Here is a 1,857-nt window from a genome sequence, read left to right on the forward strand (position 1 = left end):
AACACCAGGCACTCCAGGTCAACCTGGAACAGGCGGACAACCAGGTCAACCAGAACAACCTGGAACTCCAGGCACACCCGGACGGCCGTGTGAACCACCAAACAATCAGTCTCAAGCAATTTGCAAGGATGCCGGATTTTTCCCCGATCCAGTCGATTGCAGAAAATTCTACAGATGCGTGGATGTGGATGAAAACAACAAGGGTCAAAGGTTTTCAATCTATTACTTTGACTGTGCTCCAGGAACGATATTCGATCCTTCATTAAATACCTGCAATTACGAATCGTCTGTCAGTCCGCAGAGATCATGTCGTACGGAAACAACGACTTTCATCCCCCAAACCACAGATCAGGTAAATTATAATACACTTACAATACGAAGATCGGAATGAGCATTATTTTATTCATTTCATTAGGTTACTATATCCAGCACCGAAACCTCTACCGATTCTACAACGATATCTACTACAGAGACCGACAAAGAAAGTACAACTTTATCATCTACAACAGTTGAGAGTACAACTGTAACATTGATAACAGAGAGCACCACATTAACGCCAACCACCGAAAGCACCACTTTGACACCCACAACTGAGAGTACTACATTTGTATCAACAACAGAGAGTACAACATTAACTCCAACTACAGAGAGTACTACTTTAACACCAACCACAGAGAGCACAACATTAACACCAACTACAGAGAGTACCACCCTCACTCCTACCACAGAAAGTACAACCTTAACATCTACACCTACCACGGAAAGTACTACATTAACTCCAACTACTGAAAGTACCACTCAAACACCAACCACTGAGAGTACAACCTTAACATCTTCACCTACCACCGAAAGCACCACTCTCACACCAACGACAGAGAGTACTACATTGACTCCTACGACTGAGAGTACCACCCTAACACCCACAACGGAAAGCACCACATTGACACCTACCACCGAAGGAACAACTTACAGTTCGACGATCATAACGACAGAGAGTATCACAACCGAGGTGACAACTGTGCCAAGTGGTGAAACGACGACGGCGAGCTGCCCCATCGGACAGTTGGAAGGTGATCAGGTTGCTTTGGTGTGTCCCACCGGATTCAGAAGACATCCGAAGTACTGCAACTTATTCTACCAATGCACCACAAATCGAGACACGTACGAAATGAAAGTGGTGGTCTTGAGCTGTCCCGACAACACCCTCTTCGACGAGAAGAAGGTGCAGTGTCTGCCGGCCGCGGAGACGCGTCCGTGCAGCGGAGAATTTGCAAACCGAAGAATGTATAGGAGATTGGAGGAGAATTCGCTACCACCGGTATGTAACACATCCATATCCTAATAAGAAATAATAGATATAACTATATTTACTATATATTATGTAGATTCCCGTAAGCGGAGGAAGATCGCTCTGTCCGAGGCAAGGAAACAATGTCCTGACCGATGATTGCAATTCGATGTACGTGAAATGCAGCAAGGATAGTGAATACTCGAAGATGCAAGGATACCTTTACCAGTGTCCATCCGGCTACACCTACTACCCGGTGAGCAATTTATGTGAGCGCACGGCGCGGCTGCCCGAGTGCAAGGGTTTGGTGGACCCGCAGACGCAGACACGATGGGACGTGCAGATCGACAGAGAGAGTGTCTCCATGTACAAGAAACGACGCGGCCTTCATCTGTTCGACTAGTTGCCATTTCTAGATCATAAGCTCCTTTAGAAATATTAATTATTAATAATAGTAATCAAACAATGATTACTAACTACCTATTTATTCGGAATTAACTCGACCAGATTGACTTAATTCTCAATAAATACATCAAACGGGGAAACATTTAAAACGAAAAGAGAAACGA

The 1,857-nt window shown here is 44.8% G+C and overlaps 1 protein-coding gene across 1 annotated transcript in view; it reads left to right on the forward strand.

Annotated features, from left to right (window-relative positions):
* The window catches only part of LOC108563691 (mucin-12-like), a gene marked incomplete at its 5' end in the record, with an annotated part of 2,813 nt that extends 974 nt beyond the window's left edge, over positions 1-1,839 (forward strand). The window contains 3 exons of the mRNA XM_017922438.1: positions 14-352; positions 416-1,318; positions 1,386-1,839. Of these exons, the coding sequence (XP_017777927.1) occupies positions 14-352; positions 416-1,318; positions 1,386-1,691 (1,548 nt within the window). The remainder of the gene's footprint in view (positions 1-13; positions 353-415; positions 1,319-1,385) is intronic.
* Positions 1,840-1,857: the final 18 nt, after the last annotated feature.

This window comes from Nicrophorus vespilloides, unplaced genomic scaffold (genome assembly GCF_001412225.1).
Source record: "Nicrophorus vespilloides isolate i.1.1-1 unplaced genomic scaffold, Nicve_v1.0, whole genome shotgun sequence".
NCBI lineage: Eukaryota > Metazoa > Arthropoda > Insecta > Coleoptera > Silphidae > Nicrophorus > Nicrophorus vespilloides.